The sequence below is a fragment of the Astatotilapia calliptera genome, chromosome 8 (assembly GCF_964374335.1).
Source record: "Astatotilapia calliptera chromosome 8, fAstCal68.1, whole genome shotgun sequence".
In the NCBI taxonomy this organism is placed as follows: Eukaryota; Metazoa; Chordata; class Actinopteri; order Cichliformes; family Cichlidae; genus Astatotilapia; species Astatotilapia calliptera.
Window position 1 is genome coordinate 9,993,924 of NC_137429.1, and position 13,247 is coordinate 10,007,170.

The 13,247-nt window shown below is 38.9% G+C and overlaps 1 protein-coding gene across 2 annotated transcripts in view; it reads right to left on the minus strand.

Annotated features, from left to right (window-relative positions):
• psme4b (proteasome activator subunit 4b) overlaps window positions 1-13,247 on the minus strand; it is a 47,935-nt gene that overhangs the window by 16,980 nt on the left and 17,708 nt on the right. Inside the window, exons 18-32 of one of the 2 annotated variants that reach the window (XM_026178405.2) lie at window positions 12,699-12,766; window positions 11,986-12,189; window positions 7,889-8,046; window positions 7,522-7,617; window positions 7,302-7,357; window positions 7,111-7,167; window positions 6,974-7,029; window positions 6,773-6,871; window positions 6,618-6,680; window positions 6,243-6,338; window positions 5,680-5,811; window positions 3,580-3,789; window positions 3,349-3,485; window positions 2,678-2,731; window positions 1,754-1,883 (exon numbers count right to left, since the gene is read on the minus strand). In XM_026178405.2, coding sequence (XP_026034190.2) covers window positions 1,754-1,883; window positions 2,678-2,731; window positions 3,349-3,485; window positions 3,580-3,789; window positions 5,680-5,811; window positions 6,243-6,338; window positions 6,618-6,680; window positions 6,773-6,871; window positions 6,974-7,029; window positions 7,111-7,167; window positions 7,302-7,357; window positions 7,522-7,617; window positions 7,889-8,046; window positions 11,986-12,189; window positions 12,699-12,766 — 1,616 coding nt within the window. The remainder of the gene's footprint in view (window positions 1-1,753; window positions 1,884-2,677; window positions 2,732-3,348; window positions 3,486-3,579; window positions 3,790-5,679; window positions 5,812-6,242; window positions 6,339-6,617; window positions 6,681-6,772; window positions 6,872-6,973; window positions 7,030-7,110; window positions 7,168-7,301; window positions 7,358-7,521; window positions 7,618-7,888; window positions 8,047-11,985; window positions 12,190-12,698; window positions 12,767-13,247) is intronic. The other variant, XM_080305049.1, reaches the window with a different exon arrangement.

Consider the following 13,247-nt stretch of genomic DNA (forward strand, 5'->3'; position numbering starts at 1 on the left):
GCAAGTGTTCGGTTATCCAACAAGCTAATGAGCAGGACAAGAGAAGTTAAATAAAAAAGGGGATTTTAGCCAGAGCGCTAATGTGCGTTTTTCAAAACCTGCAGCTCTCACGTTGTGTAGCAACTGCTGTCTGGCTCAGTGTGACCACCTTCTGTGCTCGTGATCCTCTGCTGATCTCACAGCCTTATAAAGATCTAGCATTTTATCCCATTATATGTGTATTTGTCAGTATTGATGAGCAAATTGATTCTTGACTCATGCCCAAAAACACAGTGTCTGGTCTAGGATTAAATCTGATTCCTCTTGTTTTTGTGTAGTTGCTTTTAGTCTTTGTGGCACTAATTTGCAAGCTGCTAAGAGAGGAACAAAGAACAAGAGATATTTTTCACTTATTCAGATTTCAGTGATAATATAATAAAAAAACAATTCAATTTTAAGTATTGTGCAGTTTATGCTGTGAAAATGGAAATGGAAAACCTTGACCGTGAGTTTGGGTGAACAGCCACATCTATTTCCAAATCATCACACACGGTGTTCCACAGGGTTCTGTTCCGGATCCTGTTTCACTTGTATTCCATTTTCTCTCTTTATGTCAGCTTTTGTGATCATTTACTCACATCACTTATCAATGTTATGCCAGTAATATTCAGCTTTACATCACTTTTAAACCTGTTTTTTTTATTATTATTTATCTTTAAAAAATCTTTGAACTGTTAAAAAAAATCATGAATGTTAGATTATTTACTCCATCTGAATGAAAATAAAAATATAGAGATCATTATTTATGCCCCAGACAGCCTGGTTCCCCGGGTTATTGGAAATCCAGGATTGCTCTCTAGCTACGTTAAAGTACACATAAGCAACCCGGGGGCAAGTTCTGATAAAGAACTGGTTAAGGGTCTGGTTCGTTTTTGTTTTCATCAATTAAGAAATATCAGTAAACCTCCCCGTATTATATCTAAATGTATATCTAACTCATACTTTTGTTTTATCTCGTTTGAACCACTGCGACTCAGTCTTCGTCTCCCTCAGTAAAACCTCCTTGGGTCTACAGCTTGCACAAAAACGATGCTGCAACAGATCCTTCAAGTGCTCTCACAACACACCTCTGCTGACCCCACGGCTCCCCATTAGATTCAGAATTCAATTCAAAATTCAGTTTTCCACCTTTAGGACCTTGCATGGTGAAGTGCCCTCCAACATAACTGAACTTTTGTAGCCATATGTCACCAGCAGGACTCTCAGGTCTTATGATCAGGCCTTGTTATCCTTGTTATCCTCAAATCTAGACTAAAACCTAAAGGAGACAGAGCCTTTGCAATTGTAGCCCCCTTCTTTGGAACACTGACTTCCTTTCTATCATCTATAAACTGAGCAGATGTCAAAAAACACCTTAAGCTTAATTTTTTTAAAAGTAGCAATCAGGTGGCATTTCATTTTATTTTATTTTATATTTGTTTGTATGTGATTTGTGAAAGGCACTATATAAATAAATTTACTTCCAAGCTTACTAAAATCTGCCTAATATGCCTTGCAATGGTAGGAGCTCACTGGTTCTTCAGTCATATGAGCTAAAATTACTATTAATTCAACCATAATGACTCTGATAATGATCTGGGTTTTCATTATAGTTCAGCTTTACTATAAAATGCTCGGATTCCCTGCTATCTGACCCTGGCTTGTCTGGAACATACAGTGTACTGGAAACTTCACATGAACCAAAGCTCATACAGATATACACATACACACAGACCTTGCGTATGCTGATGGAATCATGCACGAGGCTCTGTGTGAAGTAGAGGACAGCGTCAGGGGGAAGTGGGTGATCTTCCCTCAACAAGAGAGATAGCCAGTCTGTGGCCATGTGCTCAAACTTCCAGGGTCTGAATCACAGGCATATATAAAAAAATAAAGAGTTGGTAATAATAGAAATGCAGTTCTATGTCTCAGCTCTATTTTCTACTGCCAAGCATTACAAGCAGCACAAGCAGACAGCGTCACATCCTGGCTTCTTTCCATTGGCTCTACATTTTCAAATTGATTTTAAGATTCTACTAATCACTTTTAAAGCTTGTCTGGGCCTGGCCCCAAGCTCCCTAGCAGAAATGTTGACTCCGTATAAGCCAGTCTGCAGCTTTAGATCCTCAGGTGGTTCCCTTAGGGCTACTCCAAACTCAAAGCTTAAATCTAAAGGTGCTTGTGCTTTTACTAGCAGGTCCCCTCAACTCTGGTCCCCTCAACTCTGGATGACCTACAGTACTATGTAGCTTACTCATGCTGTTTTCACACAGAATCTTTGGACAGTTTTCTGGAGACTTGGTTTGGATATTTTCCAGGTTTCACATGTAGCACACAGAAGGAAATAGTCAGTTTCAAACATGTTTGCACTACTGGAAATACTTCCTTGGTTTAGGCAAGAGAGATGGCTCGATAAAGCTTGCAGGAGGTAGCACACATGACATTCAATGTATTTTTTATGGCGGAATTCAACATCACTTAGACTTTGTACTAGGGACTTGGCAGGTCAAAGACGGATCAATGTCAAATCCGACTGTATTGGATATTTGGCTCTTTGTGCACCTCTGTAGCGTAAACAGAAATGGAAGTTTATGTGTGAAAACAGCTTTAGTGTATTCTAACATCTCAAAACACATAAACAGTTGGAGAGAAAACCTACAAGTCTCTGTCTTCAAGGCAGTCCAAGAGGTCATTGACTAACTTTTCATATTTCCTGTACAAAATAAAAACAGGTGTTGGTTAGTAGTACCACCCCCGGCTACTAAACTACCAAAATTTTATATATTACAAACCTAATAATATATTATAGGAATATTCGGGTTTTGCAGACACATGACCACTAATCACGTAATGTTAACTTGTCTGCCATTTTCAAAATGTGACAATCATGGTGCCAACATCAATCAAGTGATCAACTGCATTAGGGCCCAGTCACACAGACTTAGAGCCTGGAACCACTGGTGTAGAGGGGGAAAGTATTCCCAGACTGGCTATGGCGCTGAGGCACAAACCTTCTGCATTTCCAGTTTGCTTCATATATTTTCAAGTAATTAGCAAGTATTTGCAGAAAAATTTACCCCCCCCCCCCAAAAAAAAAAAAAAAAAAAAACTACAGGTAAATGTGGCAACCCACCAGCAAACCAAACCATTTCTCCCAGCAACCTCCACAAGCCACTGCCAACCTGTTAGGGAATACACATTTTGGCCTAGCAGCCAGTGGTGGCTGTGTCATGTTCAATATGACAAAAATATAGAATCTTCATGGGATATCATGCGAAAAACTTCAAAAAGACTTTCAATGAACAAGAGAAATCTACTTGTTATCCCTACCGTGCAGCAACCACATTTCTAATTCGCTGACGCTGAAGCCCTTCTTTTATCTCCTCTTTGGATGGTGCTTCTAAACAAGGTGTGGGATTTTTCGATTGTGCAATCTGAATGGCTACTTCTACACATCCCTCAGACACCTAGAGGTAGAAGTGGGCAAAGGGGAGCAGCACACAGTTACAAAAAGTATCAGGTGATGGTAGCATTTTGATGGTTAATGATCACTTTGCTCACAGTGAAGTTGACTCCGATAGTGTCATGCTGGCGAAGGATCCTGTCAGTGATGTCATCAAGCAGACGACCGATTGAGGGTTTTTCCAGGCTCATTGTGGGTGATAAGCCGCAGCGGACCAGAGCGGGCCACACCTGCCCAACCCATTCCCAGTCCCTTGCACTGGCCATAGGAATACCACTGTACATACCCAGAAGGCAGTACAGAGCACCCTGTGAAAAAATGCACATGTGTACAAACATTAAAAGAGATACTAGGTGTATCTTTGCAGCTTCAAAAATTTGCAAATGATGGTCATGTTTTTTAAATATTTAGAACATTCTTGTGATATTATGTAATGATACTATAAGTTATGATGATGATAACTGTAAGTGTGCACTTTTGCAATGTGCTTAAGAAGCTAAACATGTTAAATCTAATATTTACGTGTTTACATTGGGCTCCGCAAGTGCTGAGTGATTTTGTGGTTCTTCACAGTTCTGGGTTCAAGGCGTCTCTATGTAAATCTTTATTTGGTTAAACAGTTATTCTCTGTATGGGTTATTAACATGTGGAATTATTACTATTAATTTTATTGTGTTTTAAAGGCACTAGAAACCAGCATCACAAACTACCTCAGCCAAAAAATGCTGCTGTGTGTCACCTGCTTCATGTAACATAGTTACCCCATATTTATTGAAACTAAATTAAATTCGTTAATCTTTTAGATAATTGACAAAAAGTTCATTCTTATCATCTGGATGTAGTGGGAGAAACATCTGAGACTGCTGACTGCAGGTTTCCCCAGTAATATAAACAGTGCATCTCCACAATGACTGAAACTAGCACCACTGACAAATAATGGGCCGTGAGGTCCGTTTCTTGATCATTAATATGCAAATTGTCATGACCATTGATCAACAACCACTGATTAATGACCATTGATCAATGACAATTGATGTGGACAAGTGGGTGAAAAATTTGTCTGACAGACAACTCACCCAAGCAGAGAAAAACATCCTTGCAAAACGGTTGAACTTTGCTGTGGCACTGTGACAAATCCCACTGATGGATCTGATCACAGCCACAGAAACAGCAATTCGAAACAACAACATTGCAGACGTGGAAGCAGAGCAACCAGGGGCACTGTTCAATCCTCGAACAGTGTCTTTAAATTGTTTTTGTTTTTTGTTTTTTCCTTATATATGCAATTTTGACAGAATTTCAGGTCAAGCATCTTGCTTAAAACCACATATTCTGTCAAATACTATAAACAATATGATTATGTTGCTAGTACAGTTATTTTTGCCCAATTACACAAATGAATGGGAAACAATAGAATGAAACAGCAACGTAAACCATTTTCACACATGAATATATCAGGATAAGGCTGCATTTGTCCTTTGTCACATTACTAGAATTACTCATACATGTGGTGAAAGTGTGGAAAAAGTGCGCAGGATGACATATGGTAGCTGTGAATCATCCAGCGTATTGTACAACAGTGAAATCTGTCACAGGTTTTGTATGAGGGAGCTTGCAGGATAAAGACCGGCTAATCTGCGATCTGACAGTGTCAAATTTTTATCTTCATACGCACCCCTGTTGGGTAAGTTCAAGAAAAGTTCAGGGCTGCAGTGAATGTGTGAAAATGGTTTAAATCACATTTTTTTGCTTAGAATACCAGGCTTACACAGGCCAGTGCTGTAATACAGAAACTGCAAAGCTTCTCCCGTGTATACAAACCACAGCTGGTGATAATAGTGACTTTTTGTCTAGGAGTTGTTCGCATTGCCATTGCTATTTTCTAAGTACATTGCACAGAGGACCCACTGTTTCATTAAAAAAATGGCTGTATAAGGTTAATAATGACTCCTATACTGAAACATTTTCTTTTTGAGATATAAGAAGATATCAGAAAGAAAGAGGCAACGATGTAGGATGGGTCAAGGCCTACTTGCCAAAAAGGAAGCAGTAAAGCTTCCAAAGCAGTGACCAGTGCAGGACAATGAGGCCACCTACTGAGGACAAAATTTAGCACTACAGATGACGTTTCAGCACCACAGAGAGTGACCAGTATGGCAAACAAGTGATGCATTCCTATGTGTTTGCATGCACAGTACCTTAAACTGCTGCTGCGTGACACCAGTGTGTTGTGGCGACAACAGTTGTAGGATTCGGGGAATGAGGTCTCTGTAAGAGAAACTATAGGTTCCCAAGGCAGCCATAAGCACATTCTGTGCCCTGCTGCGTACCTGCAAGGACGAACACGCACACATAGTTTTACAGATGCACATGCATGCATTCTCACACTTTTTCGCTAATATCAAAAGTGCCATCATGAATATAGAAGTCAGCAGATCAGTTCTTCATTAACTATTTAATTAACTTTGTCAAGTTACGTGATTTGTTTTGTTTATTTGTGGTTAGCAGGCCTGCACAAGCAGTTACAGACAGACACATTTTGGAGGTGATCCAAAACTGAATTGGGACGATTTGGAAGATTTTGTCATCATTGTTAGATGGGACATTTTAATATTAACAAATATTAAAATATAATATAAAAAAAAATCACACACTAGTCCAGATCCAGAGACTCAGTTCTTGCATGGTGTATAAGGAAGGACGTATGATGTTATTGTTACATGATTTTTTTAATGTGTGTTTTACTTTATTATTTTTTTACCTGGCTATACGTGCTGGTAGAAAGCAGCAGCAGATCACAGAGCAGATCCTGATGAACCACTTTATATTCACTCCCCTCCACAACCATCTTTCTCATCTATTCACACAAAAATACAATCTTCATTTAAATTCTAGATTGCATGTCAATTATGACTTTTTTTGACATCAGACTTTCAGTGGTTAAGTAAAAAAATATGATAATATACTGAAATATCTATTAAAAAAATGTGAAGAAAATAGTGTTCTCAGTCAAATTATTACTGTGTTGTTTTGGTGAATCATGAGTGGAAAGTTATGTTTACACCGGTAATGTGTACCCTTTCAAAAACCCACCAATATTTTTTTCATGACCAGGCAGTGTTTTTATTAAACAAACCTCATGCTGGAGCAAAATCCGGTCAATGAGTAGAGCTCTAATGTGCTGCTTCTTCCCGAGAAGCTGCAAAAGTAAAAAAGCAAAGTATTGAAATCACCTTGTAAATGACTCATTGAAACAAACAACCAGTAAGTTTGTGTACTTTTCCAACTCACCCTGTTTTCCATGGACTTCTTGACGAGAGTGAAGCTTTTCCAGCGTGAGTCAAACTCCTTCTTCTGAGTGCCTCGGAAAAACATGAGGTCACTGATGATCTGCAGTCAGGCAGACAGACAAAGGGTGCTGTGAGACCTTTGCAGGCCTGCTGCAGGATAAACTAACAACATTTCATATAAAGAATAAAAAGAGAAGGATACCTTAATAATGACAAACAGTGACTTTGTATCATCCTCTGAGTGCTCTAAGATGTGATCTGGATTAAGAGAAGTGGATACAGGTAAATTATGCAAAGACATTTCAACTGGATTGTGGTGAAGTTAAAATCTTCACTCACGTAGCAGCAGTCTCATGGTTTGGCAGATAGACTCTCGGTAGTTCTCCCGTGAAGCATCTGGAGGGGGAGGGATAGAAGAAATACAGAAGCCCCGTATGGGCACAGAATACAGGATGAGTGGCCGCATTGCCAACAGAAACTAATGGGAGATTGAGTGTTTGTAAATATGTGTTATGTGGCTGTTTTCATACCGTAGTCAACACCTATATACAGCTTGACCTCCCCAAGATTCACCATGGAAGAAACTCTGACAAGAAGCAAAGTGTAAGGAGCAAAACGTGACAAGATTGCATGATGTTTTTGTTTCATATATACATATATATATGTGTGTGTGTGCGCATGTGTGTGTGTGTGTGTGTGTGCGTGTGTAGGGGGTGTGTGTCCATGTGTGTATGCAGGTATAGGGCTCACAGGTCGGATGCGTGTGGTCCATCCAGTGGGGGAAGCAGATTTCCAGCTCCAAGAAGGCAGTGCTGCACAATAGCGAGACTCTGCAACAACTCCTCTCTGGGAATCAGGCAACACATGAGCTCACTGAGCGCGTGTGTTTATATGTTCAAGGAATTTCTGAATTTCTTGGCAGCTGAATTTAACATTCCCCTTCTTTACCCCTAATTAGGCTTAAAAAAATACAGATATTTAAGACTGAAGTCATGTAATTTATGGAAGCAGGCAAAGCTCATTTATCACTAATGACAGGCTACACCTTTATTTGTTATCTTTGTGAGTTTGCCTAATTGCGTCTGAATACTTAAAACTGAGAGAAATGACAGTACACCTGCTCATTGGCTGCTCTCCAGAGACGTGGCCCTTGATTCGTTGCAGCTCAGGGTGCAGGAGGTGGGACAAAAGATGGAAAACAAAGCTTTCCTCCTCCGGTCCAGGCACGTGCCAACACACACCCAACGCTGCCACATCTCCTGGTCTGCCCCAGTCCTGGAAAGTCAGGCAGAACATTTTGTCAGATAGTTGTAGAGGGTGGCTGCCAGTTTTTCCACTGGAAGAACTGTCAGTTAAACCAGCACAACCAGTCAGCCTCAAAACCACAAATTTGTGTCATCAACTGGTATTTAAATGCTTAAACACGTTAAGCATAAGGTCAAAACTCAATGGAAAATAGGAAAAAAATGACGCAAGAGACTGGTCTACTATCATATGAAAGCAGCTGAATCCAACTAGCGAAGCACTGAAATGAAATTAAGCAGAAATTCAAGGAGAATGAATCTTAAAGTACAGAATCCGTGACCGTGAACTGCAAATGAAAAGAGGTTGGTATTAGAAATGAAAAAAGAAAGTAAAGCAGTGAAAAACAACAGAGGAACATAGCTGTAATTACTGCCATCAAGTCATCAAAACAAACACAAGAGCCCAGCACTCCTGCGCCAAAATATCATCAAGATTTTTTTTTTAAAGAAAAAAAGAGTAATCCAGACATATTTTTTTTTCCCTCGGGGAATGAAATAAACAGTGAAGGAGAAGGAGCTCAGCAAATCTCCAGCTGTCATAAGGTATAAAGGACATTTCAGACCTTGCATTAAAATGTAGTAATTTTGTTGCCTTACAGGAATTTTCCGTAACTTTTAAAGAGAAAACTTCAGCACAAAAAGAGGACTTGGACTTATCCAGGTATCGTCATATTTAACCCTGGGTTTTCAGTGTTATGAAGGCGATTCACTTCTCAGCTGGTAACATTACCATAACAACTTCATGCCATCTTCAAGATTAAAAGATTAAGATTAAGATTTAAGATCAACAGGTATGAAGTCACTGCCTACTAACCACTTAATAATCTGGAATATAGCATCACCAATCTGTGATGATGCCTCAGACCTCTGTGTACAGACTGTAAGAGGATCTGCTTTCATAATAGCGTCTAAAGCATTTCCCAGATGAGCATCAGTAATAAATATAGATTCTTAGATGCAACTTTAGTGCTGCATTTTCCTGTTGGCTACAAACAATTTCATTACTCTATAAGCATTAATATATGATCTTAAAACCTGTTGACAATTGACTTGTTGATCGAATGCGCAAATTACAATTAAATCTTTAATATTTAATCTTTACTCTCAGACACTGGAACTGCAGATGAACAAATAAAAACTAAAACTGTCTCACGCACCTCTAAATGTTAATGGAATTACAACTGAGTATTAACAGGGAGCATTGATACCCTGTTAATTTACACACTCAGCATTTTTGCCGATTTTCCTTCCTGGCCGCAAATAGGACAGATTTTATGAGTATAGTGCATGTTTTCCACCCTTGGAAAAACTTTTAAAGACACTTTTTAAAGACACTTATACCACTAAATTGTCAGAAGCAGCTGTGTTGCTTTCAGTCTGTACTATGTGTGTAAGCTCCTTATATTTCCAAATCGTATAGTTATATCTTATTTGTAAAATCAGTCAGATCCAACACTTGTGGCTTATTTGGAAAACCTTGTGTTAACCCTGTATTCACTTTTTAGATTTATAATCACCTTCATGAGATAGCTCAGCCTGATTGCTAGAGGTGAGCAGATTGACCCAAATATCCATAGTATTGATACCAACGCTGGTATTGGTAGTGGATCGATACCAGCGCTATAGGACTGATGCTTTGTTTCTATCCTCAGTTCAGTATGTAACCCACTGAATACTGTTAAATAAATTATAATTTGGGAAACTGCAAAATAGTTTGAGCCTTTTTAATTTTGAATGTCATTTTGTTATTTTATTTATAGCCCATTGCACATTCAAAGAACAGAAGTTGACCCGAACGCTTGAAAAACTGAAATGTGTGATTTGTTGTATGAACTAATTGTGGAAAGGAAAAATCACAGTCATTTAGCAGTCATTGATAATGTGTTCAGAATTTAGAAATGCATTGTTCAGTTCATAAACTGAATAACAAACACAGATACATTGTATATACAGAGCTAAACTGTGTAACTGAGCCACTTTGCCAACTTTCAAACGATTCTTTATTTATTTAGTGTTCCTCATTGTCCTTTTACTTTATCATAGCTTATGCAGCTTCACAATAAAAGATTACCACTGATAAAATAATTTTATAATCTGCCACAAACTACAAAAAGCAAAACCCAACACAGGGCTGAAAATTTAGTACTACTGCTAACTACTGGCTGCTAAGTCAAAATATCTAAATACCACTGTCATATTTATCTGTATTACCTAGAGTCCAGATTAACACTAAATAAATATTTTTACCTAGCAGATTCATCATAATATTCTTTTGGCTGCTCCCTTTAGGGAGTCTCCACAGCAGATCATCATCCTCCGTCTCACCTTATCCCCAGCATCCTCTTGTGTCACACCAACACTCTGCATGTCCTCTCTCACTGCATGCATGAATCTTCCCTGTGGTCTGCCTCTTTTCTTCCTGCCTGACAGCTCCACATTCAACATAATTTGTCCAATATATCCACAATCCTTCCTCTAAATGTAAACCCACTGTCATCAGTGACAGGCTGAATTAAATTAGTGAGTGTTAGCACTTCATAGTGTGTACTCTGCAGCTTTTTTGGGCTCATGGAATCTGAACTTATTCCACTTTTTCACATTTTTGGACACTGTTATTTTATTATTTTTAGTTTTCTAACAGAACATATTCAAGTTACAGTTCATTTATGGATTTAGGGTTGGTGTTACAGAGGAGGCTGCTAGGGACAGGGGGAGATGGATGCACATGATCCACTGTGGCACTGAGCTTTAATTTGAGGAGTTGAGCAAAAAATTGCATAAAATTGCATTGACCTTTACAAAACCACAGCTTCCTATTTCATGAAGAACTGTTTTTTCTTTGTTTATTCCTTTCTAAAAATATATAGATCTATCCGTGAGAGGTATGTGGCTCATCCACTGTGGATTTTTCAATCACAAAATGTTGGTATTGAGGGATTTGTTTTATAAATAAATAGGTAACGTTTCAATACTGCACAAAAAAACAAATATTAGAAGTTATTGTGGAAAGAAAAATTACGTGATCCCCTTGGATTTCTTGCTTTTGTGACTTCCAGCTTTGGGAAACTATGTTTTTAATTTCCTTGAACAACACAGATGTGGTTATTTTTCATGCCAGAGTACGGGCAGTATTGGCCAGAATATGGCCCAGAAGTGTAGCCATTTAATTTAAATGTGAACTAGGCTTTATAAATGCAAAAGGAAATTGCATTGCAATAATTAAACCTGTAAGATAGCATTATAAATTAAAGGACAATACAGAGCAGCTGTAATGGTTCAGCTTGCGGCCTTTTACATTTCCTAGAAGATTTAATCATTTCCTGTGACTCACTAAATACTTTAATGTCTGTGAAAACAGCCAGTTCGCCTGCGCGGGTGTTAGTGAATATGGCATAAGGTGAAACTAAGCAATTAGAGTCAAGGAACTGCATAGGCAGGTAAAATGGCTCACTCTGCTCACATCATACACGCCTCACGTCACATACTTTCCCAATTTAGTGGTCTATTTATGCTGCAAAATTTCCCATCTATTTCTTTGGCTTTTTAGGTTTTTGGCTGATGTTTCAACCCCTCCATCACTCGTATGTCTACCTGTGAGCAGCTGTCTGACTGAAGAGGGAGCAGCATTAGTCAGTATAATCCAGCGGTGTATTTACTTTAAATTTAATGAAGGCTTTCAGATTGTCATGTTAGAATTGGAAAAGTCCAACTAGTGGCAAAGTTTTCCAGCGACAGATTTAATATTATATTATTTCAACAATAACCATACAACATGTGGAACTAGAGGCAAGGAGCTGACTTTAACTTCAGCATCACTTTATAGGATTAAATAATGGCGGCCGATGTTTTCTTTCCTATCTCTTTGTGCCATATTGTGTGTGTGTGTGCGTGCGTGTGTGTGTGTGTTTACCCAAATAGGGAGGTCAGTATCAAAGCTGCCAGAGGTGCTGCGGTACTCAGTGGGATAGATGAGGGAAAACGATCGGAGTGTGTGCTCCAGAAGACTGCAGGCGAGTGTGTACGCCCGTTTGCAGCGCAGACGCACACACACACACAAGATCCGCTCCAGGTCGCCTTGATATTTTAACATCTGTTTGCCATCCACACGGGTTACCTAATGAGAGAACACACACACACACAGGAGTACATGAACACACAGGCAATTCACTGGAGAGTTGTGTCTTAAATATTGAGGTTCTCCAGTAAATCGTAGCGTCTGGCGCGCTCCCACTCACGGTAAGCTCTCAGGAGCAATAAAACAAACCTGAAAGAGTATCAATATTTTCTGGTTACCAATAAAGCTCTTTGCAATTTATGACTGTGCAGGGTGTATGATGCAAAAAAAGTCTTTTGGCTGTATTTCTTTTTTTTTTTTTTTTGGTTCTCACAATGTCACAACTATAGCCTTTTAAATTTAAAAACAGATAAACACACCAGCCGGTCTCGTACGTTTTCAGTGTTTTCCACTGAGGCATCCCCGATGTGCAAATCACTCAAGCAGTAGTGAGGAAAATTAACTTCTCTTAAAGCAAACAGCCATTTCTAGATTCACAATAAAGCCTTGTATTGTTATAATCAGTCACACGCATTACGTTTTTAGGAGTGTGTGTGTCCTTCTCTCACCTCAGAGAGCAGCTGGAGATTCCACAGCAGCTCCTTATCCAGCTCATCTTCACTCTGCAGCTCCTCATCTACAGACACACACACATAAACAAGCTGGATTATGTACTTCACTGCTCCCCAGACAGATCAAGCTCCTACTGTTGAATTTTGGGATCAAAATTGACTTGTTTGGCCATGTGAGCTGCATAGCTGGCAGCCTATTAGTTTACCTGTATAAAATGCATCTAAAGCTGTTTTAACTAACTTAACTAATGTTAATTAATAATCACTAGTATAGTTTTTTTTATTAATCTGCTTGACAAAAATATTATTTTTACCACTTTGAGGATCTTATGGTCCAAAATTTAGAACTCAGCTTAAAGTGCTGCTTACTCTAGCATAGTATGTCAAGTCTTGTTAAAGCGTTGGTCTAATTTTGACGTATTTGACACAAAATGTAAAAAACACAAGCCAGTTTTATGCAAAAGTGGGCACGTGAGTGAAAACAAGTAAATAACACACTTTGTTGTCAATGATAGCCAGTCAAAGCCATCTCTTAAATGTTATGTT